Source organism: Notamacropus eugenii, chromosome 3 (assembly GCF_028372415.1).
Source record: "Notamacropus eugenii isolate mMacEug1 chromosome 3, mMacEug1.pri_v2, whole genome shotgun sequence".
In the NCBI taxonomy this organism is placed as follows: Eukaryota; Metazoa; Chordata; class Mammalia; order Diprotodontia; family Macropodidae; genus Notamacropus; species Notamacropus eugenii.
In genome coordinates this window covers 19,974,514-20,001,067 of record NC_092874.1, presented here as the reverse complement: position 1 = coordinate 20,001,067, position 26,554 = coordinate 19,974,514, and the positions used below count along the sequence as shown (strand labels likewise).

The following is a 26,554-nucleotide window of genomic DNA, read 5'->3' as shown; positions in this document are numbered from 1 at the left end:
ATGCAATTCACTCCCACTTGGGAGGGAATGGGAAAAACACCCAGGTTGAGCTGGCCATTCTGGATCTGCCCCTTATTACCTGTGACCTTGGGTGGGTCATTTCAATTGGATTAAAAATGATTCAGTGCCCATTTTGTGAAAAGAAAGCATTACTCAGAGTGCTGCTGACACAGAGGCAAAATGTTATACCTCCTGGCCTCAAGAAGACTATGTTCTGCTGCAGGGGGAGGAGGGTATGGTATGTACCCTAGGGAGTAAATGCAAATGATAAAAAAAGATTTCAGGAGTCTGGAGTGCTAATCTCTCAGATCGTTTCATTGCAAAATGAGGAGGGTTGTTTGGGTGTTCTCTGAGCTTCCTTGCCACCTCACATCCCATGGATCTGTGGTCCTCTCCAACCCTAGAGCTGCCCAAGGCATCCTACCATTCTGCCCTGCTCTGTTTGTCTTATAACTCAAACAGAAAGAGCAGAATCAAGCAACAGATTCTCAAGCATTTATTGTCCTCATGCTCCTGTGTCCTTAGATCAGGTGATGTTATTGTCACATCCCCACCTGTCCTTTTTGGGATTTTATACATGATTGCAGCTCTTAGGGTACCAAAATCATAGGTTTTGTAGGAAAAGAAGTCACATTCTCATCATCAGCCAACAAAGGGGCTTGAATCTTCATTCCTGAAGAATGCTGGAAAAAACATCTCTCTGTGTGTGACTCTGGGCAAGTCTCTTTAGATCTCTTTTTTCATCTTTAAAATGAAAGGATTTATGTAGAGCAGAGATGTCAAACTCAGATAGAAACAGCTGCATTTTGACTCAGAAAAGTTAACATCAAGTATGTTGTACTGTATTTTTATTCATTTTTAAAAAACATTTCTGAATTGCATTTAAATTTGGTTTGGACTATACTCCTATTGTGGACAGTCTGAATTTGATACCTGTGGTGTAGATGAACTTTAAGGTCCCTTCCAACTATGATCTTCTCAGTAGAAAGGCTGACTATAGGAGAAGAAATCGGCATGTACTGTCCAACTTGGTCTGTGTTTGTTTTCCTTAACTGTCTTTGTTACTACAGTTAGTTCTATGAAGGTTTGAGGGCTGTTGGGGAGTAAACAATAATGTTAATTAAAAGAATGAAGGGCTTGCATTAGATGCTATTAAAGGGACTTGCAAAGATGCTACCTGGGTATTAATGTAACTGATTAGAGAAGGGAATGTCTCAGTACATGCCATTGTCCTCTCACTTTTGGTATCTCTCAACAATTCTGGAGCTCTAAGATTGATCTTTATGACAAACTGTCGAGCAGAAGGCTTCATATCTGGAAAACTTTTTAAGAAAAGGAAAGACAAACCATGCGATTTAGAAGCAAAATATCTAGCACCTCTCTGTGCCTGCCTGGCGAGTGGAGATTCTCAGAGCCAGAATTTATTAGCGTCTGCTTTCAAGCTGTTCGAAGGCGAATAAGTAAACATCTTTGTCTCCTTTCCATCTCCCCTCCCTTCTGCCCCAAATACCAACTGGAATTAATTTTCTCTAAAGAGAGACAAATGTGTCTGGTAAATCACCCCTCCTCCGGGCATGAAAAATCGACTTCAAAAAAGAGAAACAGGCTGCATTTAATTCCCATAATTAACTTTCTTTAAAAGTGTGATCCACTCTGAGCCAGGCACCAGGCTAGCTGTTGGAGTTCATGAGGCAGGAGCACAGAAGGGGGAGGGGATCTTGACTCTGATGTGACCCTCTCTGGGCGATAGGCAGCAGGGAGGTGATGAGGAGAAGAGAGGAGTCACCTTGGATCCCTGAACAGTTGGGAGTGGGGCATATCCCTTAGTCATGGGTAGGGATCCTGCTCATCGTGGCGGGGGACTTGTGGTTACCTCTGGGTGTGTCCTCCTGGTCCACACAAAGCAGCAAATACTCATCACAAGCAACTTTGCAGCCAGAGTACAATTGTGAACCAAGTAGACAACATTTTTGGTATAATTTCAGACAGAATGATTTCAATTGGGAACTCTGCATTTGAAAACCACCATCCATCAGTTTGTGAGTAGCACTCATAATGATGATATTAATAAGAATAATTAACACTTATGCAATGCTTTCCAAGTTGTTCTCTTTATATCGAATATCGCATTTGATCTTCACAACAACCTGGGAGGGAAGTGTTATTATCTCCTGGACAAAACGGAAAAACAGTCACAGAGAATAGAAGTGACTTGCCCAGGATCACACAAGTAGGAAGGATCTGAGGTCAAATTCAAACTCAGGCCTTCCTAACTCCAGGTCCAGCCCTCTATTAAACCACTTAACTGCATCATAATAGACAACATTTTGGGGACCTCTCCATTTAAAATCCTCCATCAGTCAACCAATTCATCAGTTAATAAGTATTTATTAAGTGCCCATTGGCACCAGGTGGCACTCTGGCATTGAGTACCAGAGCCAGTGTCAGACTAGTGTTCCCAAGTTCAAATCTGCCCTCAAACACTTAGTAGCTGTATGACCTTGGGCACACCTGCTTACCTCAGTTTCTTTATCTGTAAAATGAGCTGGAAAAGGAAATGGGCAACCACTCCAGTAGCTTTGCCCCGTGAACCTCAAATGGACTCACAAAGAATTGGACATGACTAAAACAATGGCAAATACCTTATTTGTATATAGTCCTGTCCTTTATTAGATTGTGAGCTCCTTGAGGTGAGAGATTTCCTTTTGTCTTTCTTTGTATCCCAAGAACTTAGCACAATGCCTGGAATACAGCAGGTGCTTCATAAAGGCTTGCTGATTTGACATACTCTATGATCTTTCTTTAGAGTACTGCTCTCAAGTAGCCACCAAATTAAAAGAATTTGTAGATGAATACCTATTAAAGTGATTGATACACAGCATGGAATAACAGTGGATAGAGATCTGGCTTCAGAGTCTGGGTTTGAGACATGCCTCTGAAACATTCTGATAGGGTGACCCTGGACAAGTTACTTCAATACTGGAAGACAGCCATTCCCCTCCCCACTCCATCCCTCCTGGATGGAGGTCCCCACTTGACCTTCATGAACTTCAACCAGTTCTCATAAGGCAATCACTGTTAGCAGGAGCCTCCTATTAGGACATTCCCAACATGGATTAAATCAGAGCTTTGGTCCCTCCCTCCAAAAAACAGTAATTGATAACTTGCTTATTATGTGATCCAGGCAAGTCCCATCAGTTTTCTGAGCCTCAGTTTCTTTACCTGTTAAAGTGGAGTCAATGATATTTGCCCTACCTACCTCATTGGACTAGCTGAAGAAAGAAGAGACTTTGTAAACCTCAAGTGTAGGAGAAATGTGGGTTGTGATGACCAGACCAGGAGTGAGTTCAGTGGAGCACGTCACATGTGTAAGAGGAGAATTCCAGTCAGTATGACGAGCAAGAACGACAGGGGCTCTTAGAATCTCAGAAACTATATTATACAAATCTGTTGTAATCCTGATCCAAGGTGTATCCTCAATACTAGACTTTGGGGACACCCTATACAGCCTCAAGGAGTTTTGGAATTAGGCAGAAGTTCCAGAGATGAACACCTTGAGGTTGCTGAGTTGCATTCTATGAATTTAATCCTATCCCATCTCATTGTGCATGTCTGAGCTCTACTTGTCTACAAGCCCCTTGATGGCAGAAACTATATTATTTTTTTAACTTTCTCTCCCATCGCATTGTACCTTTCCCTTTTCAGATATTATTGTTCAGTACAACTCTCCATGACCCCATTTGCAGTTTTCTTGGCAGAGATAGTGATTGCCATTTCCTTCTCCAGCTCATTTTACGGATGAGGAAACTGAGGCAAACAGGGTTTAGTGACTTGTCCAGGGTCACACAACTAGTAAGTACCTGAGGCAGGATTTGAACTCCCTGACTCCAGGACCAGTCCTCTATCCACTGTGCCAGCCGGCTACCATTGCCTTTCAACTATTGTTGAATTGAATAGAATAGGCTGACGCTCTCATTCTGCAAATGAACAAACTGCCCTAGTCCAGGGAGGTTAGACATCTTGCCCAAAGTCAGAAGACTGGTTTGCAGCAGGGCCAGAGCTTGAACACAGACCCTGGGACTTCCCAACCATCCTTGTTCATGGCATCATAGATTTAGAGGGGGATGGGAACTTAGAGGCCACCCTCTGCCTCAATCAACAAGCACTTATTAAGTGCTTACTATGTACCAAGAGCTGGGGATACAAAGAAAGGCCAAAATGCTGTCCTGGCCCTCAAGAAGCTGAGAGTGGGAGACATAGCCTGCAGACAGGACAGATGGAAGGTAATGACCCTAGCACTGCCATTTTACACTTTGTAAATGTGCCATTGAGCACCACCATTTTACAGCCCAGGCTCAAAGGGGTGGAGATTGGCCCGAAGGTCACACAACTATACATCTCAAAGGCAGGACCTGCGTCTGGGTCTTCCCAGCCCCCAGCCCTATTGCTCACTCTCCTACTTCTCTTTGCCTCTCTAGGATTCTTTCAACAGAATCAATCTCTTTTCTCTAAGTGCCCATCAGAGTGGGCTTTGTCTCTGGAGTTCTTTATCTTCCTCAAACAGAACCCAATTTTCTTTAAAAATCACCTTCCTGCTGATTTTTGCTCTTGGGGTCAGGAGGGGGACTTCATCATGGTGATGGAAAGAGGTAAAGCCAACAGAAGTTCGAAGCCATGGAAAGTCTCGAATCCCTCACAATTCTATTTCCTTCTGAAGGCTGAGCTTCTGCTGAGTTTTATGAGATGCACTTCAGGGCTGTCTTGACTTTAGGACCCAGGACAAATCATTTTTTTTTTCTATTATGTCCGGCAGTACTTGCCAAGTTTTCTTTAAGTATAGACGATAGGGTGTTGACTTTTGAGAAAGAAGATAAGGCAGATGGAGCTTTAAGTCAGGGCCTGTAATATCATGGGGTCTCCTGAAAGGGACTGGGAGCAAAGGGCCTTAGGATTGTCACAGAATCGCAAAATCTAAGGGCTGGGAGGCAGGGAGGTCCGCACCTGTCTAAGCCTACCCAAACTGGAGAAAGAATCAAGCCCAAACAAGTCATTTGTGAAGCTTCTACTTTGTATCAGGAATGGTGGTAAGAGCTGGGAACACAACTCCAAGTAGAACTAAAGCTAATCCCTGTCTGGGATGAATTTACATTCTAACGGGGAAGAACAGAAGTAAAAAAGGGAGGATGGAAGAGGCCTCCTACACAGGAATGGTAAAGAAAGAGTATGTCCAAAGTGTGGCCATGCAAGCTCCCCTTGGGTGCTACTAGCGTGGGGCAATCTTGTCCTTTCTGAGGTAGCCCATACCACTTTGGGACCAGATTAATTGTTAGGATTTTACATATGTATATATCAAGAAGCTCACATTTTAATGGCAAAGACAGGCCTTGACAATGGATTGGCTATGAGGAGTGCGAAAGAGAGGAGTCAAATAGGACACACAGGTTTTGAGCAGGGAATTGGGAGGACGGTTGTGTGCTCTAGAGAAGGGTTTGCAAAGGAAAAAACCCCGTGGGACATCCACAATTAGCGAGTGTGACTTGAAGGAAGATCCAGCAGAGATGCAGAGAAGGAGCAGTCAGAGGGGTGGGAGGAGAGCTGGGAGAGAGCAATGTACCAAAAACCTAGAGAGAAGAGAACATCCAGGAAAAGAGAATGATCAATAGTGTCCAAGGCTGCAGAGAGATCAAAGAGAATTAGAACAGAGAAAAGGCTCCTGGATTTGCCAACTAGGAGATCGTTGGTCGCTTTGGAGAGAGCTGTTTAGGTGGCATGATGTGGTTGGAAGGCATCATTGGAAGGGGTTAAGAAGAGAACGAGAGGAAAGGAAACAAAAGCCCTCCCAGCCCTGGCTTTCTTCCTGGGGATGCTTTTTAGCATATAAATCACCTTCCTAAAATGTGCCCAGAACTTTCGGACTGACCAGGACAGAGAGTAATGATGGTGTCATCTTCCTCATCCAGGATGTCCCTTAATGCACACTCAGTTTGTTGGCCCTGTCAAATCCCACCGTGAGAGGAAGGGTAGTCTCATGCATAAAGAGCTGCCTCACGGATGGGAAGACCTGGATTGGAGCCCTGCATCTGACACATGCTAGCTTTATGACCCTGGGCGGGTCACTTAGCCACTCTGCCCCCAGTCAGTTCTCTAGGAGTTGTAGAGCAAATGTTGATCTTTATTGATGGGGGGAGTTTCCTCTCTGGAAATTCCATACATTTAATTCATATTGGGTTTGAATTTGCCCAGGACCTTTTTCAGATAAACTGTCTGGGTACACCTCTTTCAGCTCATATTCAAGGAGAAAGATGAACTTTATCCAAATTAAATCAGTCAAATTTAATCAGCATTTACTGGGGCTGACTGTGCAGAGTGCCAGCTCTGGAATCAGAAAGACCTGAGTTCAGATTTGATCTCACACACTTCCTAGCTGTGTGACCTTGGGCAAGTCATTTAATCTCTATTTGCCTCTATTTCCTTATCTGTAAGATGGGTATCATAACAACATCTACTTTCCAGGGTTGTTTTGAAGATCAAATGAAATAATATGGAGTAAGCATTTAGTTCCTTAAATCTTTCCTAGAGATATATAGACATGGGGGAGGAGGTGTTGAGGCTAAAACGTTACAAAGGGCCAGCTTCTTGCTGTTAAATTTCACTTCAGTTCTTTAAGGGATCCATGATCTAATTAATTGATATGGGTCCCTTGTCCATCGGTGAAGACTGTAACCCACTGGCATCATCTTATCTTATGGAGCTCATGTCTGTAATATCCTGTCACTCTTACCTAAAGGGCTTACCCAATTAGAAGTGTTCCAGTTGCCCTTTTCCCACTCCTTGGTCCCAGCTTGAATCCTTTCCTCTGCTCCATGACCAGCCTGTCCCATTTCCAATTAGAAGTGTTCCAGTTGGCCTTTTCCCATTCCTTGGTCCCAGCTTGAATCCTTTCCTCTGCTCCATAACCAGCCTGTCCCATTTCTCAATCATATATCTGATATGGCAGAACGTTTTCCTCCTCTTGTACACAAATCACCGTTACCCATTTACTACCATCTACTGATCATCACGACTCCTCTCTCTGCCATACATTGATTCACCTGCCATTTTGACTCTTTGGAGTCTGATTCACAGCCATATGTCATCGATGGGACTACATCACTTTTAAAAAATATATTACCTTTTGTTTTTACATTTCCTAAATCATCTCCATTTTCTACTTATCCCTTATAACAGAATAAAATAGAGTAATTTTTAAAAAACAGTTTAAAGTAAACTAATCAAAATATCGACTAGGTCAGAAAGTGCATGCACCACCACAGAGCTGTAACCACCCACATCCTGAAAGAAGTGGGTGGTGAATTTTTTCATCTCATCTTGGACCAGGCTTGGTCAGTAGGAATACTAGAGTTTGGTTTCATCTGTTATTCCTTCCATTTACATTTTTAAAGTCAAAGTGTATGCATATTATTTTCCCCTTTCTTCTGCATCATTCTGCCATCTCTGAATTATTCTTCATATTCATTGTGTCTTGTGAATTACTGTTAGCCAAAAAGGTGACTGGGTGAGTCTGGAAGCAGCTTGGGATTGTATCTGTAAGGATGGCTGGAAATTCATCCTGTAAAATATTAGTGAAAACTTTGGGGCACCATCAGAAACAGTGACCTGCTTCCTCTAGTTTCATGCTGGACCCTTCTGGCTCTGTACCAGGGAAATATGAAGGACAGGTGATGGGGCATCTCTGCTTCTACCAGAGAAAGACTCTCAACCAAACACATGGAGGAGTCACCAGAATAATCTTCATTTAGGGGAGAATTCTCTTTCCTCAGGCAGCCTGTGCACTGAGAAAGTTGGCTGGGGAACAAGATGCTTTTTTCCATATGTTAAGTCCCATTGGTCTTCTTTTGTTTTTTTTCGAGTGCAAAAGAAACAGGAGCCTTTTAGGTGAAGGCAAAGCCTGCTCTGAGCTCCCCCTTTTCCCCTCTTCTTTTCCAAAATTGCTACAGTGTGGTCTTCAGATTACATGACACATGGTCTAGAAATGTCTAGGAAATGGTGGCGTTGACCACAACATGGAGGATCCAGTTTTTCTCATTCATTAATTTTTGGGACCAGCCCTGCTGGAATATCACACCTCTCCTTTCCCTGGAGAGAATCAGGAAGACTGAATAAAGTTAGTGTGCCTGCCATTCCTGACCTCATCCTGTCAGTTGCTACATCTTGTGCCAGTCATGTCAATACAGGGTTTTGGTTTTGTTAAAATCTTGCCAAGGTTCCTCATCCATTTTAGGGACCCCTTCCCTCTCACCATGTTTGTTTGGAATGAGTAGTCTTCAGGGAAGCATTGTAAAATATATGGGTCAACTCATTTGCCCTCCCCTTTGCTCAGGTCTTGGGGTGGCCCCGTCAAAGCTTGTAGCTCAGCACTACCCAGAGCAAGAGTGAGAACAGTGTTACTTTGGTGCAGCAGAGGTTTCTCAACTCAGCTCCTCCTGGGGAAATTGGGTGGGTTGGGGGGGGGAAGACAAGAGAGGTGATGGTTTGAAGGAGGGGGATGCCTGTGGTGAACTCTTCTTGGCTTCTTTGGCCCCATTTCAACAAAGGTTTACAGCAGTATCTGGACAAGCAAAGCAATGGGCCCCATCCCTTACTCTTAGGGCCAGCCCATTGGCCCTGAGAATTTGTATCAGGCCTTCATCCCAGCTCCAAGGCAGAATTGCCCCTTTGCACCAGCTTAGGGGATTTTAGGAGCTATGGAGCAGTAACAATGTACATGCAACTTTCTAGGTACATACAATTGTCTCCACCATTCAGGGACCTGTGACTGGGCAATGAATCCCTTACCTTATGAAATCTAATGAGAAAGGATGAGAATGTAGGAGGAAGGTAACTGTATCCGTTTCTCCTTTGTTTTTTTTTCCCTTCTAAACTTCACTAAGAAATGTAGCCGACTTGGAGTAACTGCTAACATATGTGAGATTCCTGGAAGAGGAGACTGCTTCCATTATAGTCATTCTCTGACACTGTTTTTTTTTCTTTCTTTTTTTTCTGAAGGGGGTTGATCAAATCTTGACTCCAGACATGAAACCAACTCTTCTCAAAAAGCACCAGGGTGGCAGGGGGCTCATAAGCTTGACATGGATTTTGTTGAAACATGTAAGACAGGAGAGTCAGACAGTGCCCGTAATTACAAGTTTCTTTAACTCCATTTTCATTGTGCCTTTTCACATCTGGATAATTAACAGGGCATTACATCCTCCCAAGAATATTTTTACAAGTACAATATGCTGTTAACATGACTTCCATTACTGTTAGGCCTTTCTAGACATCACATAGTAAATATCTCACAGTGATAGCAAACAACGAGATGAAACCCATTGCTTTATAATATGGAGCTTGGAGTAAGAGGGGCAGGAACACTGGGGAATGTGAAATGAAGGTGAGCTTTGGGATCCTTTTCCTAATACTTGGTTGGATTCTGTAGTTTGAGGCTGCATTATTCCTTGTCACAGCTGGGATCAAGACTCCAGTATGAAAAACTGAACTAACTAAACTTGAGATCAAAGATGACTTCCCTTTGCTGCTTCTCCATCCCCATGTACTTACACCTAGAAGAGTATCAGGCATGTAGGTGCTTCATAAATGCTTATTGGCTGAGGGAGTATTGGTCATTGTGATCTTTTTGTTAGTAGTAGGCTACAACTTGGGTGTGTGGATGATTAAATTTACTTAATTTTACTTTACCTCTCTTAGAGTGGATAAATCCACTTACCTGGACAAGTTCCTCAACAGAATGGTGCTCTAGAAATCAGTGGGATACCATGGAAAGAGCATTAGATCTAAATTCCGGACCTAAATTCAAGTTCTATGTCTAACATTTGTCATCTTTCTCTGGACCTTGGTCCCTTGGGAGCCTTGGACAGGATGCTAGCTTCCAACCCTAGGTCCCGGCTCCTGTGATTGCTGATCTGGTTTCTAGTTGGTTACACTTCTTCACATCCCCTTACCAGTGGCTTTGATGCTGTTTTGGATACTTAGGAACGTAAAACCCCATCAGATGGTTGATGTTAAGTTACCAAGTTCGTAGTTTTCCTCAGACAGCTGCCGGGCATATTGTTGGAGCTCCAATAATTCATTAGTGAAGGCATAAGGAGAATTCATCTGGATTCAGGTTGCGATTTAAAGTGAGGGTTTGCTTTGTTGACTTTTTTTTTTTTTGGTTACAGGGAAAGTTTGAAATCAGGCTCCCCTCCCCACCCCCTGGCCAAATGCTAATATAATATTATTCATTCAGCATTTATTAAATGCATTTTGTGTAAAAGGCACTGTATGGTAACCTGCCTCTTGAATGCTTTCCTCACAGTGAAGATAATGTGTCATTATTCCCATTTTACAGATGAGAAAGCTGAGGACTTGAGAAGGCAGAAGACTTGCCCAAAGTCATACAATTAGTAAATATCAAAGACAGGATTTGAACTCAACTCATGTGTTCCAAATCCAGGACCCAGTGACAGAAAGTTGATGACAGTGATAGAATACCTAAAAGAATGTATTTTTTAAAATATTAAATTCTATTTTATATGTTGTTTTGACTTCAGTTTTCAAATACATCCCTTCTCGCTTTCCTATCCAGTAACAAATCCCTTGTGACAAAGAACAAAAAAGAGAGAGGGAAAAGAGGCTTTGTCCTTCATGTCCTCCACCTGCACACGGCAAGGAGCGGGGTGGATTTCCTTATCTCTCCTTTGGGGCCGTACTTGGCCCCATAGATAAAGCGATTGTTGGCATCTTGTCCATTTTTCATCCACCCACCACCACCTCAGCCCACCCAGAATGATGAAAAGCAGGGCTGGAGAACTGTTCACATTGAAAGAGGATGGAAAGGTACATGATGATGTGGAGGGAAGTGATGGGCAAATGTTGGCATAATGATGGCTTTAAGGTTTGGTCATACTTTAAGGTTTGTAAAGCATTTCTTTCAAATCACCAGGAGGACTCTTGTGAGTCACCTTCCTGGCTGTGGATGTGATATTGGAGAAGATCATTACATTTTAGTCACTGTTTGCCATTAGCTTTTCTCTTCTTGCTTGTCTATGACTGGTCAGCTTCTGTGGTGCCAGGCTGAGAAGTCCAAGATTTGACCTGTATGTGAATCACTTACCTTTACTCCTTCCTATCTTCCTCTCTAGTCCTGGCCAGGACTCATGATGCATTGTATGTCTGTTGTTTGAGCAGAGAAAGGTTAACTAAACCAGACAAGCTGCCATGTTGGCAATAGGAATTAGACCCTAAAATTATTAGTATCAGGAGCACGTAGGTGAGCAAACTCCCTTTACTCATTCAGGTTGGCACCTTCTTGTGTTAAAGAGTCAACCAGAACACTGAAAGATTAAGGTTCAGGGTCACACAGTCAATATTTGTCCAAGGCAGGATTTGAACTCAGATCTTCCTAGCTTCAAGGTTAGCTCTCTCCACTACTCCATACTGCTTTTCTAGGCAGCTCTCTACATGTTCCAGAGAACATGTCAAACTGCATTGGTGGAGGGAGTCTCCTCACCTGGGAGTCTGTTTCACCCATGAAATCACAGATCTAATTGATATCTGTATCTGTTGACTGATTTTGAGATTTTTTTCACAAGAAAATTTTTGTAAGACTTTTGCAGTTTAATGGAGAAAAGTTCATTTGGTCAGAGAATTAGAGTGACTGGTTTTATATTATCGAATTCTGGAAGGCACTTTCAATGTTCCTCCTTTTATTAAGCATTTATGGAATCTTGAATTGGTATCTGGCACTGCCCTGGGTATCGAATTTTCATGGGACACAAAATGGGGGCATTGTGGGGCTGGTGGAAAGTAGAATCACGGAAGTTAGCCCAGATCTTGCCTGTAAGTTTCCTTGGACATCTCACCAACATCACTAGACTATTTCCCCTCATCTGCAAAATGACGACTGGTCTAAATAATCTCCAGCTTCCCTTCCACTTAAAATCTATAATTCTAAAGTAATCACCTGGCAAGCATTCTGTAAGAGCCTACTCAGCCAGGCGCTGTGAAACAAAGACCTAAAACAAATAGCTCCTTCCCTCAAGAAGCTTATCTTCCATTGATAAGATGAAAGTTCTTATGAGAATTTTTAAAAAATAGTGCTTCAATTTATATGATATGGAAAAGAAATTCAGTTTTTCATTGGTATTCTAATTATCTGTTGTATCAGTAATGAGAATATCTTCAATTCTAGATCTTCTGTATTAGATCGTCAGCACTCCTAAATATGCCTTCCATGGTAACACCCATTCTCCTTAGTCTTATGCAGGGAAATATGTGCCTGCCATTGCCTATTACATCCATCTCCTCAATCCCATGGCCAAGATCAAGATCAACTTGAAAGGTGTTGCGATTGGTGATGGCTTTTCTGATCCAGAAACAGTAAGTTCTGCCTTTTCCTTCCCCTGCCCCCTCCTCCTTCTATTGTGCCTCAACAAGAAGAGAAATTCTCTTTAATTAGATGGAATGCTTTCTGAAGTTACAGCACTAACTTGATAAAAGGAGTTAATGTTTCCCAGTTGACTTTTTAAAGCCTTTATATCTTTAATTTTTGACAAATGTTTCATGGCATCAAACTGCTAGAGTAAATATGTGTGTGTGTGTGTGTGTGTGATTTAAATTGTTATTCTTAGTTGATGTTGCCAATTGATCTGGTATTGAGAAAAATTATTTCATCTAATATCTTTTTTTTAAAAAAAACTTGGTGTTGTCTGCTTGCTGCATCAGATCATAGGAGGCTATCCAGGATTCCTGTACCACATCGGTTTATTAGATGAGAAGCAGAAAAAATATTTCCAGAAACAATGTGCTGAGACCATCAAGTACATCAAGCAGGAGGACTGGAGAAAAGCCTTTGAAGTATGTACCCAAGGGCTCTGAACTGCCCCTGAATAATCAAAAGCAGCTGAGCAGGATAGGGGTCATAGAGAAGCAAAGGGGAAGGGGGTGTTGGGCTTTTCTTGTTAAAGATGGTGCCCATGATGCTGTGGAGGGGATGGGCAGACAGGGAATCCTAGTGAAGAAAAAATACTGTCCACGTTCTTTTGACTTCACACTCCATCTTATAACCTATGATTACCTTGGAGTGTTTAGTTCATATCATTAGGTCTTTGCTGAATAAGCTGTTTTGATTCCTCTTAATTCTTTATATGCCCCTGAACGTGTAACCTATCACTTGGAAATCAGGAAAAATGCAGCTTAGGAACTGGATGCATCTGTCCTAACAGATGCTTTAAAGCATCAGATCCACTAACAAGCATGCAGCCTTAGGTAAGATGTTAGCTGGTAACAAATGTCACATGTCCCCAGTGTCCTTAACAAAGATGGTTAAAAATGTAGCAGGCATGGCCTTGATATTTGCTTATCATTATTTTTAAAATTCTATTTAAGACATCAGCCAAAGGTTTTGAAAATGTGAAAGACTTTGGAGATTTATTTAAATTCAAAGAGAGTATTTGAGTTATATGATTATTACTATATGAGGAAGAGTAATAATATGGAAAAATTAAAAGTCTGGAAAAATAGGTTATCTTGTAACTGCTCCTTTTAGGGCATTCTTCCTATAATAGTGAGCATTTATTAAGCACCTACTGGGAGCAAAGTACTACACAAGGTATTGGGGATCTAAAGATAGAATAAAAACAGTTCTCTGCACTCAGGGAGATTACCTTCTACTTGGGAGAGAAGGGAAGACACAGCATGTAAACAGATGAGTATATGATAAATTGGAGGCCCTATTATCTTAAATGCATTATCATTACTTAGTGAGTATATATTTCAATAATTGTTATGGGGTCCCCATGGAAGGACTAGCTTATCCATCCCTCTACCTAATGGAATTAGTCTGGGTGAACCTGATGTCTAAAACCAAGGTATTCTCAGCAAGGTCACGTTTCAGTGGGTAAGTTCCATTGAAACTCAAATAGCTATTATCAAATGCCTTGGGAGAATGGTGGGTAATACAGACTTATCTCCAGTTCTGTAAATGGGCTATAGCAGGAAAACCTGAAACTCTTAAGTTTCAAGCCCATTATATATCACAACTCACAGAAACTCGAGTAAAGCTGAGGTCACCAAGGAATGTTTGTGAGGGCCTTTGACCATTGGGCACTATGGCTAGAAGACTATACTCCTTCCTTCCTGTTAGAATATCAGATGTGTCCATAAAGTCACAAACCTGATTTTGTTGTGTGGTTTATGGAAACAGAGGAGGGGGCTGCTCTGATAGTTGGAGCCCAGCAGTTTATACACTGAGGCTTTCCTGACTCAAGGTGATCTGGAAGACACAAAAAATTATGACTTCATGTCAGTGTAAGAATAAAAAAGGTTATTTAGCACAAATGTTAAAAGCAGCCTACTAGCATAGACAAAGCACTGGATTTGGAGTCAATTGGTTTGGATTCCAGTCCTGGCTTTGCCACTTGCCACTTGGTAATCTTGTATAAGCCATATGTCCTCTCTGAATTCCATTTTCCCATTTTTACTAGGGTTGGACTAAATGGTTTCTTTGGTTCTTTCTGTGTCTAGATCTGTGGTGCTGGCTCAATGTTTGTTTTTTCTTTTCTTTCCCTAGATTTTTGATAACCTAATGAATGGTGACTTAACAAGTTATCCTTCATACTTCCACAATTCTACAGGATGTTCTAATTATTTTAACTTCTTACAGTGTCAGGTAATCATTTTCTTCATTGTTAAAAGTGACAAAAGGCAATTTTTCACAGTTACACTTTTTAACAAATGTTGTTTATTGAAAAGTGTGCTAGATTTGGAATCAGGAGAGACCTCCTTGGGTTTGCATCCTCTCTTACACTTACTGCCTTTCCAGATTTAGTAGACATTATTTCTTGGTGTTCCTTACAAAGGACACTCCAACCCCCAACACTGAGTCTTTGCATAAGCTGTCCCCTCTCCCTGGAAGGCCTTTCTTCCTTACTTTGGCCTAGTAGAAAAGCTGAACTCAGAGGTCACCTCCAATATAAAACCTTTCCTCATTGCTCCCTCCTCTCAACTGCACCTAGTGTCTCTCCTGCTTTGTTGAGTCATTTTCAGTCATGTCCAACTTTTGATGACTTCATTTGAGGGTTTTCTTGGCAGAGATATTGGAATAGTTTGGCATTTCCTTCTTCTGTTCATTTTATACATGAGGAAACTGAGGCAAGCTTTGTGAAGTGACATGTCCAGGGTCACACAGCTAGAAAGTGTCTGAGGCCAGATTTGAACTCAGGAAGATGAATTTTCCTGACTCCAACTCTCTGTACCCTACAGCTTCACCTAGCTGCGCCAAACTTCTCCCCCACCAATGATCTCTTGTTTATTTTGCTTATGTATTTATGTTACCTATGTATACTACATTTAAATTGATAGACTATAAGCTCCTTGAGGGCATGGACTATGTTATTTTTCTTTTTGTATCCCCTCTGCCTAACAGAATGCCTTAGATATAGTGCTTAGTCATTGTTTAAGGGTATCATCATTATTAGTTAGAAAACAATCTTACGCAAAAGCCAGTACATTACTTCCCATCATGTCCCAGGATCTTTCTTCTTATGCCCTTTTTATATTCAGGAACCAGAAGAAGAAAAATACGTTGGGTACTTTCTGTCGCTGCCAGAAGTGAGAAGAGCCATCCACGTGGGCAACCTGACTTTTCATGATGGTTCTGAAGTTGAGAAACACATGTGGGCAGATTGGTTCAAGTCCGTGAAGCCATGGTTAACTGAAATCATGAATAACTATCGGGTAAGGAAAGAATTCCACTTATGACCTATTCTGGGCCTTTCTGAAATGACCCAGGGCAAGGATGACTTTTGTTTGAAGGCATATTTTTAGTTCACATCCTGCCATTTCTTTCCCTTTTATGGTTTTTAAATCAAACAAACTGACCGCAAACTTTTGATTTTTCTGAATTAAATGCTACCCTTTCCTTTAATTAAACCTCTTCTTCCCCTTCCCCTTCCCCTGGATGTTTTGCTTAGAAAGCTTGTTCAGCATATGCCACATAGTTCTCTCAAGAGTGCCACCATACTTGCCGCCACCCAGGTTCATCCTCTCAACAGCATCATACTTAGCTCTTTCTTCTCCAAAGCCTCTGTTACCAATCATTTACCAAGTGGGATCAATTTTACCTCCACAATATCTTCCATATAGGACCCTTTCCCCACTCGTATAGCCACTTCCCTTGTTTTTTCCTGGACTCGACTCCTGATCATTTCCTTTCCATAATGTCCTCCATACAGTTACCAGTGTTATTTACTTAAAGCACAAATCTCCCGATGTCGTTCCTCCTCTTGAGAAAAATCAGTGGATATCCATTCACTTTAGAAAGGAAACAAACTCCCTGGCTTTTCAGTTAAAGCCCTTTAAAGTTTGGCTGATGTCTTCTTGTATTCCTCTTTCTATATGTTCTGGCCTATTTGCTGTCCTCTGAACTCGGCATTCCATCTTTTATCTGTGACTCTTTCCTACTTTTTTCCTATCCCTCCTGTTTCATATTTACACATTGTGTCCTCTCTGATAGGATGTATGCTCCTTGAGACTTGAGATTATTGTTTTTGTTACCTTCCCATTTTGTCATTGTGTCCCTAACACAACACTTTGCACATAGCAACAAGGAAAGAATTGCAGAAAGATATATTTTAGCTCAATATAAAGAGGAACTTTCTGATGATTAGATCTGTTCAAAAGTGCCAGCCACGTCAGGAGATAATGGACTTCCCCTCATTAGAAGTTTTCAACCAAAGGCTCATTTCCATTTTTTGCAGATGTTGTAAAGAGAATTCCTGAATAAGTATAGGTTGGACTGTATCGCCTCTGGTCTGTCTATATAGATCTCGTGGTCTGTCTGTATCAGTCTCGTGGTCTGTCTATATTGGTCTCATGGTCTGTCTCAATGTAAGATTCTGTAATTCTCCACTTTTGGACTTTTTTAAAATAGAATTTCTCTTCTCATCATTTCTCCCTAGTGTTTGTAAGTATTGTATAGAAATACTGATGACTTTTGTGGAATCATTTTGTATTCTGAAACCATACCATTATTATTAATTTCAGTTTCTTCAGTGATTCTCTGGGGTTTCTGAGTACTCCATCATGCTGTTTTCAAATAAGATTAATTTTGTCTTTTCTTTGCCCGTATATATACACCTCGGATTTTGTCCTTCTATCTTATTGCTACAACTAGCATTCCTAGAACTATGTCAAATAACAGAAGACAAGGGAGCCACCTCTACTTTACCCCTGTTTATACCTGGAAATCTTTTAGTGTTTCTCCACTACAAACAGTGCTAACTCTTAGTTGTAAATATATGCTTTTGATACCATTAAAGGAGGATCTTTCTATGCCAATCAATGCTTTATTAGGATTTTTAATATATAAATTCGTGTTGAATTTTTCAAAGGCTTTTTATACATCTATTATACTCATTTAGTTATAGTTGTCTTTGTTGCCTATCATACTATTTTATAGGAATTGTTTTCTTAATGTTGAACCATCCTTGAATCCCCAGAGGCAGCTAGGTAACACAGTGCATAGAGCACTGGGCCTCCAATCAGAAAGAACTGGGTTCACATGGGACCTTGGACATTTACTAGCTGATCAAAGCTTCCCTAAGCTTCCTCATCTGTAACATGTAGATAATAATAGCACCTACCTCCCAGAGTTGTTGTGAGGATCAGATGAGATAATATTTTGAAAGCACTTGGCTTAGTAATTGACACATAGTAGGTGCTTAATAAATGCTTGCTTCCACTCCACTTTCCAGTTATGAATCCAATTTAGTCATGATGAGTTATTTTCTGGCTGTATTTCTATAGTCTCTTTACAAGGATTTAAATTTAAATGTTTGTATCACTGTTCATTAATGAAGTTTGTCAATCAATCAATAAATGTTCATTAAGATCCCCACTTAACGTGTGCTAGATGCTGGGAATTTAAGGAGAAAAATAAGGCACACTGTCTGCTTCATTTCTTCCTTTTTTGGGTATTAGAGTCAAATTTGTCTTTAAAAAGGTGTTTGGCAGGGGGTTTCTGCCTCTATTTTTCATAAAAGTTGAGTCATATCCTATACTTTGTGATCCTCTGTACCATAGCATACCAATACTGTCCATGGGGTTTTGGGGTAAAGATACTAGAGTAGTTTGCCATTACTTTCTCCAGTAAATTAGGGCAAACAGAGGCACACATCGAGTATCAGATTGGATCTGAACTCAGGTCTTCCTAACACCAAGTCCAGTGCTCTATCCACTGAGCCATCCAGCTTCCTCCTTAGTAGTAATAGCTAACATTTATGTATCACTTACTTCATGATTATTACCTCATTTGATTCTCACAACAGCCCTGGGAAGTAGGTACTGTCATTATCCCTCTTTCATGGATGAGGAAACTGAAGCATGCAGCAAGTAAGTGACTTACCCAGGGTCATACAACTAGTCAGTATCTGAGGCTGGATTTGAATTCCAGTCTTCCTGACTCCAGGCCCAGGGTTCTATGCATGGCACTATCCACCTGCCCCTTATTGTTCATAGCAGCACTTGTATTTTAAATGCACTTAAGCACTGATGATCTATCATAAATGGATTTTCAAATGAAGTTTCTTGGGGAAGCCAGTGATTTCTAGTAGGCCAGCCCTAACCCTAAATGCACCTTCCCCGTGTCTATAAGATGGTGATGTGATCGCTACCTCATAGGATCGGATTTTGGTTTGTGAGGATCCAATGACATAACATATGTAAAGAAATCTGCATACATTTAAATGCTTTGTAAATCCCAGTTATTTTTCAAAATATCCACGTTGTTTAGTAAGCGTTTTGATTTTTTTTGTCCTGAGCTGTGATTTCCTCTTCATAGAGAACTCCTGGTGTAGACACTTCCTCCATTTTTACCAACCAGCAACTTGGCTGTCCCTGTTAGTCCTGAGCGGTTCCTGGGAGCCTTGCCCAGTATCTCACAGCTGAACCATGTCAGAGTCAGGACTGGAACCCAGAACTCCTGGATCCTGAGGCCAGTTCATGTTCTAATACATGTGTCCAAAAACTATTCTCATGCATTTCATCTAAATGTGAAAATTTTTTAAACTTCTAAATTTTCTAAATTTTTAAACCCTGAATACATTTCCAGCGAGAGGGGCAGTCAGGGCCCTGGGCAGAATAGGTCTTTGCTGTTTGCAAAGAAGCGGACCAGGTGAGCTGTCCCTTTAAATAGAGACAATGGAGTCCTTCCTCCCCAGCCTGGGTTGGCTTATTCAGCTGGAAGCCCAGCTCCAGAGGAGATGGTGACGTGGTCCTGGCCTGCTTGCCAGCCGCGGTCAACCACAATGTATACGGAGTAAGACAAGAACAGCCAAGACGGCTTAAAACATTAGTGCCCTCAACGCTGTATTTATTTAAGACTCAACTTTAATTGGTTGTCGAAAGCCACATATATTTTCTACTCATAGGAAATAGTTGGAGTCTGTTTTAAATCCAAGACTGGCCTGGGGTCAGCTCCCTCCCAACTCCAGGTAGGCTTCCCCAGTGGGCGCATGGCTGGCTCATGGTTTTAATACAGAGGCTGTGCCCACACTGTGTTAAGGGGATGCGGCGAGTACAGTAACCATCCTCATAACTGACGTGTCTATAATGCTTTGGAGTTTTCAAAGTAATTTATAGATACTATCTCTTTTGATCCATGCCACCACCTTCGTAAGGCTTCACAACAGGTATTATTATCCCCTATGAGGCAGGTAGCTGGGTGCAGGGGATGGAGTGCCAGATCTGGAGTCAGGAAGATCTGAGTTAAAATCTAGCCTCAGATACTTACTAGCTGAGTGACCCTGGACAAGTCACTTACCTGCTGTTTGCCTCAATTTCCTCATCTGTCAAATAAGTTGGAGAAGGAAATGGCAAATCACTCCAGCATATTTGCCAAGAAAATTCCAAAAATGGAATCATGCAGAGTAATATATGACTAACAACAACAAAACAACAAAAATTATTGTCTTCATGTTACAGATGAGGAAGCCAAGGTTTAGAAAGATGACGTAATTTACATGAGATCACACAGTCAGCAGTCAGCCAATTAGAATTAATGAAGCATCTACTGTCTGCCAGGCACAGTGCTGGGGATGAGTCTATAAAAAGAAGCAAAAGGCAGTCCTTGAGAAAATCTGCAAATGAATATATACAGAACAGGCTATCTGCAGGAGAAATAGGGAAAAAATGACAGAGGGAATGCACTGGATTTAAGAGGGATTGAGGAAGGTTTCTATTAAAAGGTGGAATTCTAGCAAATGTCTCAAGAAGTTTTTATATGAAGACTTTTCCGATGCTCCCACAGCTAGCGTCACTCTTCTCTAGCTACTGTGTATCCAGCTACTCAACATTTATTTTGTATTTATTCAGCACATATTTGTATTCATAAATGTGGTCTTCCTTGGTAAAATATAAGAGCAGGGTTTGTTTCCTTCTTTGTATGTTTTCCCAGTGCCTAGTACATTACCTGGTACACAGTAGGTACTTAATAAATGCTTATTGCTTGATTGATTGATAGGTTTCAAATCTAGGTTTTCCTGACTCCCAAGTCTAGCATCTCACCTCTTAGAAGTATCAGGACCACCTGGATGAATATACGATCCCTTTCCAGTAAGAATTTCTAATGCAAGGTAGCAGGATAGAAACCTACTTTTCCCTGTATGGTTTTCAGATGTATTAGGTGGGGATGTTAGTTGACTTTGGTGGACCCACTTAGAAGTACTAAACTTCTTATGAGATTTGAGGATTGTGAGATTCGGAGGAGGCGTAGATCAAGGGAAAAGAGCAGTCATTTGGTTGGTTGGTTGGTTGATTGTTGCCCTTTGTTTTCAAAGAGGACCAAAATGGCATCGCCATGTTGGGGTCAAGGGTCTATGCCTGCAAAGTGGTCATTGTTCTCATAAGGGCCATAAGTGACATTGCAGTAACCATATCAATGGCAAATGGAATGGAAGCTTCTCCCAGTTTTTTGGCTTCCTGAAAGCAGGGACTTCTTTTGCCTTTCTTTGTATCCCTAACATTTAGCACATAGTACGTACTTAATAAATGTTTAACAGCATCTCCTAACTACCAAACCAGTTTTCTTCATTACCAGTCTTGTTCGACTCTTCATGACACCATTTTGGGTTTTCTTGGCAAAAATACTGGAGTGGTTTACCATTTCCTTCTCCAGCTCATTTGACAGATGAGGATACTGACGCAAACAGGGTGAAGTGACTTACCCCATCTTGACTCAGTCATTAGAGTGTGAATATGATTGTAATCTCCTTTAGGAAACAAGCTGTTTATCCTTTTGTCTGTTTTCATGCCTTTGTTTATGGAATTTAGGTGAATACAGTGGAAAGATCAGCTGTGTTGAAATCAGTCTTTCTTTACTGTGTTATATAGATGTGACTTTCCTCAACACCAGGGATTGGGCAGTGTTTCTTCTGCGCATGGCACCAGACTAAGCGCTTGAGGACCTGGAGTCAGGACTGAGTTCAAACCCTGCTTCAGACACTGACTAGGTGGGCAAGTCATTTAACCACTGTTTGCCTCAGTTTCCTCAATTGTAAAATAGGGATAATAATAGCACCTACTGCCACAGGATTTCTATGAGGATTAAATGAGATAATATTTGTAAAGAACTTAACATGGGACCTGGCACATAGTAGGTACTATTTAAGTTAGCTATCATCATGTGTGCCTCAGTTTCCTGATCTGTAAAATGGGGATGATAATAGCACCTACCTCACTGGGTTGTTGTAAAGAACCCATATTTGTAAAGCACGTTGTAAATCCTAAAAGTGCCATATAAAATGCTAGCTAGCTATATTACCAGTACTGCTAATACCATTGCACACCAGTATGTTATGAACATAATGCCTGTTCCTATGGAATCCAGGAAAAAAGCGAAGAGTAAATACTTTGATAGACAGATGACTAGTTGATGTGACTGGTGGAGGCATCGCCTTCGACCATGCTGATGTCCATCTTTTCATGCCTTCTCATCCTGGAATCTACTCCTAAAAATGCCCTCCCATAAATTGTCCACTGGGATTCCACCCACTCTGGCAGGGGACCAAGGGGAGGATTCCTCCAGAACCTAAATTTCTAGGTCACTGTTTGAATTCCATTGGATCCCAAGATAATAGAACTAGGAATGGTAGAGACCTTAAAAACTTAATTCGACTGCCTCCATTTACAGATATGGGATATAGATGTTACTTGCCTAGGGTCACACAAGTAAGAGAGAGGTGGGATTTGAACCCACGATTTCTTCGTTGAAATTCAACACACTTTCCAAGACCATCTAGGATGTCCATTGTTAGCTTTTGTTCTTATTCCTTACCTGGCCCTCCTCCTTTCTCATGTCTATATGTTTTCAAAGGTGTCATTCATGCATTTTATTCTGTCTTCTATTTGCCTACCTTTGTATCATCTATCCCCTTGGGAGCTCAGACCCTCCACCTTGTAGAATTCTTGAACAACTTCAAAATTCAGCTTAACGGCCGCTCCATAGGAAGCTTAGCTTGATCTCCCTTAGTAGATACCACACTCCACGTAGTGGTTATTTTTTATCTGTATTTATTTTTTGGTTTATGTTTTCCTAAATAGAATGTAAATTCCTTGAAGGCTGGCACCATTTTATTTTTGCCTGTGGATTCCCATCCTAGCGTTGTGTTTGACAAATAGTAGGTTCTTAACATGTTCTTGTTGAATAAATGAATGAGTTTATGCTGATTTTGGCTGGTAATATGCTGCCATTTATTGACCTTCAGCATATAAATCTTGGTTTCCAAGAGAAAAAGTGATTTACATATAATCAGTTTTCAGTTATCTGCAGTAATGGAAAGAAGCAACATGTAGATAGCATCAAATGTTGGATCATCCAAAAATAAGATGTATTTAGTCTTGCACAAGTCATATTTTCTTTTCCTTTCCAGCAGACTGACCTCCATAATAGTGTTTTGTTTAGACTCCTATTAAAATTGGTTTATGTTCCCAGAGGGTGCCCTCTCTGATGATAGGGAAGGCTGCCTGTAAAGATGCCAGATGTCAAAGGGAGCTATCTGGCATTCAGAATTTGCTATAAATCGCCCACAGTTTGGATAATCAAAAACTGATTGTCTCTTGAGGCAACAGAAATAAATATACGCAGAGCCACCTTCAGAATGATGGTCAAGGACTGAGTTGTTGGAGGATGGGATAGGAAAAGGAAAGACATGGGTCTCTTTCAACATAGAATGCATGACACTGTTGGAGTCTATGCATCTGTAACTCAGAGCAACAGTTGGGACAGTATGCAATTCATCCCATACTATCTCACTGACTTTGACCTATGTTATACAGAACATTATCTTCTTTTTAAAAAATAAAAAAAATGAAGGGGCAGCTAGGTGGTGCAGTGGATAGAACACAGGCTCTGAACTTAGGAGGACTGAGTACAAATCTGGCCTCAGATGTTTGATACTTACTACCTATGTAACTCTGGGTAAGTCACTTAACTCCAATTGCCTCATGGAAAAAAAATGTTTTATTAATGAATTTTTAAGATAACAGATTTAGAACTTGAAGGGACCATGTAGGTCATCTAGTCCAACCTCCTCATTTTTGACAGATGGGGAAACTGAGTTTCAAGTTTTTGCCTAAAGTTACAGAGATCGTAAGTGAAAGAGCCAGGATTTGAACCTAGAGTTTGCATTCTTTCCATTGAACTGCATTTATCACTCAGTGATACCTTTTATAGAATGAGAAAAAACAAAACAAAACCCAAAACCAACCAATTCATTGAGCATAGTTTTTTTGTTTTTTTGTTTTGTTTTGTTTTTTTGCAAAATACGTATCTTACTGATTTCTTTTTCAAGCCCATCACTTCCAAAAAATTCCCCCCACCCATACATTCTCCTCTATATAGAAATCTAGCTAAGCAAAGTTCATTCTGGGCCTGTAGTCTGCCATTTCTCTTACTATTCCTTTTCAGACACTTGACACTCACTAGCTGTGTGACCTTGGGCAAGTCACTTAACCCCAATTGCCTCATCCTGGGTCATCTCCAGTCATCCTGATGAATATTGATCACTGGATTCAGATGGCTCTGGAGGAGAAGTGAGGCTGGTGACCTCCACAGCCCTCCCTCACTCAATAAAAATAAAGTCAAGTGCAAGTCACGTCATCATTTCTCTGATGGCACGGTCTTCTTCGGCAATGAAGGACGAACACACATGCTATACCTTTAGCCTACCAACTCTATACTTTTCCTGTCTCATAGGTAATAAGCATGAAATAGCGCTTTCAGATTTACTAGGCACTTTACAGACTTTAGCTCATTTGATCTTTGAAACACCCCTGGGAGATTGGCGCTATTATTATCTCCGTTTTACAGATGAGGAAACTGAGGCAGACAGCGGTTAAGTGCCCAGGGTCACACATCTAGTAAGTTTCTGTGAACTCATGTCTTTCTGACTCTAGATCCAATGCTCATAACCAGTGTTCTTTCTAGCTAGATAAAATTGACAATGAAATACTGTGTGTGTCTTGTGTATTATTTTTGTCAACTTTTCCAGGCCCCTTTTAGCTTTTATGATATTTCTCTGAAAGCTTCTTTGTAATTCCTTTTCCTAACTGGATTGTCCTTCCCAGGAAACCTTTTCATGAGCTGTGTGGTTCATCATGTCGGCTCCCTCATGCTATGTCTAGTGCAGTCCCCAGAAGGCTTTCTTAGTAGAAGCAGATTTTGATGGCAAACTTCAGTTTGCTCCAGTGGCCCAGAGAGCTATGGGGGAGGCCTGTGAGAGGTGACCGAGGTCCCTCTGGAATGTGGGCTTTGCTCCACATGGCTGTGTTTCCAACAGTTCCATCGCTTGGGGGTTGGGCTTAGCTTTCTCTGTTTAAGAGTTCATCCGGTCAGGAAATTGTGGTTGTAAAGTTCCCTTGCCCTGACGCTCATCATCCTGCAGCCCATTAAGTGCTGACTAATTGCATCTTCAGGAGCTGAGATGTTCATGTTTCTGAGCTTTATTCCTGTACCTGAGCTTTAGCACCACCCCCTCTATTAGCTCCCCACCACCCCATAGCAGGTACTTATCAAAAAAAATCTGGCTTTCAAAGTGCCCTTTTCTGATGAACAGACAAATCAGATGATGGGGGAAGGGAATATGGTTTCGAATAAATAATGCATTCCTTCAGTTGCTGCCGACATTCCTGAAAATCCTTGCTCCTAGTGGCATCTTTTTCCTGGTAAACCTAGCCAAGAAGGTAAGATCAGATAGGTGAGTCCTGACTGATGACTTTTAATAGACCTCAATCTGTTCTTTTTGTCAGTGGGGGGAGGGGGTGGCTTTTCTGTTGTTTTTAAAAAATAGAAGTAGTTCCCAGTTTAGTGGATAATGAAAGTAACCAAGTGGTACAGGATGATCAAGTCAGCATCTAAAAGGATCTTGATAGTTTAGAATATTGGGATGAATCTAATGAGGAAGATTAATTTACTTTAGGATAAATATAAAGTCATGTGTTTGGGTTCAAACAGTCAGCCTCACAGATTAGAGGTGTGGGGGAGTCATGACTTGACAGCAGTTTGACTGAAAAAGATATGAGGATTTAGATCAGAGGTGCAAGGCAAGTCAGTGGTACAATATGGGAGCTGGAAAAGTTAGGGATCTTAGGCTTGCTTTGAGAGACATCAATGGCTTCCAAGAAAAAAAAGGCAATACCCAGACTGTTCTCTGCCCTAGACAGGATGTATCTGTTGTTCTGGGCTCAGTTCTTAGCACAACCATTTAGGGTAGACACAAATCAGTTGGATAGTGAAGAGGTGGGTAATTTAGATGGGGAAGGTTTATCAGGAGTGGATGAAGGACATGGAAAAGTTTGGCCTGCAGAACAGCACCAGGTTTTAGGTCTTCTAAGGTCTGTCAAATGTCAGAAGATTTACACTTGATGTGGTGGGCCCTCAGAGGGCCAGCCTGGCAGCAGGGAGTGGAAACTAGCAAGAAAACTATTTAGGCTTGGTGTCAAGAAACAAGTGCTGACAATGAGAGCTGCCCCAAAGTGCAACAGGCTTTCTCTGAAGGGATTACTCAGTCCCCTAGAGAAAGTGGGCTCCCCTTTTGAGATGACTAACGACTTTGTAAGGAGATAAAAGCAGCCTTTGAGGTGTCCTTGCTCTGGGAGCTCATTGAAAGTCTTGATATAACTTCAGCACAGAAGTAGCCAGAGTAACCTCAGGGAATGCAAGAAAGAAAGAATCCCCGTTTTAAGAGCTGGAGGAGTGGACTCTAGAACCAAGAAGAATCCCTCCTTGGCAGCCTAACAAGCAGGTCTTTTGGTTTCACTTTCAAGGACTCTGGTAAAGGGGGAACTCCTTTCTGACACAGCCCATCCCACTTTTGGATTCCTTTCTTTTTCTTTCCTTCTTTCTTTCTTTTTCTTCCTTCCTTTCTTCCTTCTTTCCTTCCTTCCTTTCCATTTTAGACAAATACTAAGGTTTAAATACATAATAAGAAAAGAAAAAAGAAACATTATCAACTTAAATATT

General features: G+C 41.3%; 1 protein-coding gene across 4 annotated transcripts in view; it reads left to right on the top strand.

Annotated features, from left to right (window-relative positions):
• The window catches only part of CPVL (carboxypeptidase vitellogenic like), a 124,203-nt gene that overhangs the window by 51,320 nt on the left and 46,329 nt on the right, over positions 1 to 26,554 (top strand). For all 4 annotated transcript variants that reach the window (XM_072651031.1, XM_072651028.1, XM_072651029.1 and 1 more), the window contains exons 8-11: positions 12,295 to 12,417; positions 12,763 to 12,894; positions 14,609 to 14,707; positions 15,601 to 15,774. In XM_072651031.1, the coding sequence (XP_072507132.1) occupies positions 12,295 to 12,417; positions 12,763 to 12,894; positions 14,609 to 14,707; positions 15,601 to 15,774 (528 nt within the window). The remainder of the gene's footprint in view (positions 1 to 12,294; positions 12,418 to 12,762; positions 12,895 to 14,608; positions 14,708 to 15,600; positions 15,775 to 26,554) is intronic.